General features: G+C 29.0%; 1 protein-coding gene across 1 annotated transcript in view; it reads right to left on the reverse strand.

Annotated features, from left to right (window-relative positions):
• Positions 1-416: 416 nt before the first annotated feature.
• The window catches only part of LOC105450617, a 12,659-nt gene continuing 11,973 nt past the window's right edge, over positions 417-1,102 (reverse strand). The window contains exon 3 of the mRNA XM_011690551.1: positions 417-423. Coding sequence (XP_011688853.1) covers positions 417-423 — 7 coding nt within the window. The remainder of the gene's footprint in view (positions 424-1,102) is intronic.

The raw sequence follows: 1,102 nt of genomic DNA on the forward strand, positions 1-1,102 counted from the left end.
TTAATTGTGAAAATGTGACTTGTCTCGTATTTATCAAAGTCGTAAAAATGAGTGTAAACTATAGTTATTATGGAATTTTATACGTAAAAGTATCTTTTCCATTCTTTTTAACAGCTGTTAAATCGTGAGTTTTCTTGCCTGAATAAGCTTCATTTTACGTACTTTTACGACTATTTACTGACTTCAGGGGGGAAAATGATAGTTTACACCCATTTTTACAAGTTTCCTAAAGCGATCCTATTTATTAATTTTATCCAAATCCTCTTTAAAAATAGCACGCAAGAAACTTTTATGTGTCATTTCTCGCTGTTTCTCGCTTCTGATGTCACAAGTCCAATATGGCTGCGGTGATTAGGCAGGACCCTTAACACTCCCACGAAATGAGTATCTTCTTCATCCAAAAAAAATACTTCTAGTTATAACCTAAATACAATAGAACCTTAAAACAAAAATAACAAAAAAGAATCTGCTTTGGTATATAGCTTGAAGGTTTGTAGCCTAGCATCACCCTTTTCTCTAATTCAATTCTGGGAAAATACCTTAATACAAATATCACTTAATTGTGACTCATTGGATATATATAGTACGTTCTTAGCTTGATATTTTTCTTTCACGAAGTTATATCTTATCTCAATATGTTTAGAGCGCTTGTGATTATAGTATTTATAAAGCTAATTGCACTTTCATTGTCCAAATACAGTGTGTGTTAAAGGATTAACGAGACAAATTTATATAAAAAATTAGTAAGTATCCTAATGGCTTACAAGGGTCCCTCACAAACTGCACAATAGCTACAGCACAGAGAAAATTATCCAAGCATCTTGACTCTCTTTGGATCACTTTCCACCCAAAAACTAGACCGGAAATAAAATAAATATAAATAATAAAATAAAAAATTAATAAAAAATAATAAAATAAATTTTATTTTTTTTCTAATTTTTTGATAAATTATCCAAGCATCTTGACTCCGTTTGAATCACTTTCCACCCAAAAACTAGACCGGAAATAAAATAAATATAAATAATGAAATAATAAAATAAATAAAAAATAATAAAATAAATTTTATTTCTTTTTAATTTTTCGATGCTTGTCGTAGGGAAAA

Source organism: Wasmannia auropunctata, unplaced genomic scaffold (assembly GCF_000956235.1).
Source record: "Wasmannia auropunctata unplaced genomic scaffold, wasmannia.A_1.0 LD336060.1, whole genome shotgun sequence".
Taxonomy (NCBI): Eukaryota; Metazoa; Arthropoda; class Insecta; order Hymenoptera; family Formicidae; genus Wasmannia; species Wasmannia auropunctata.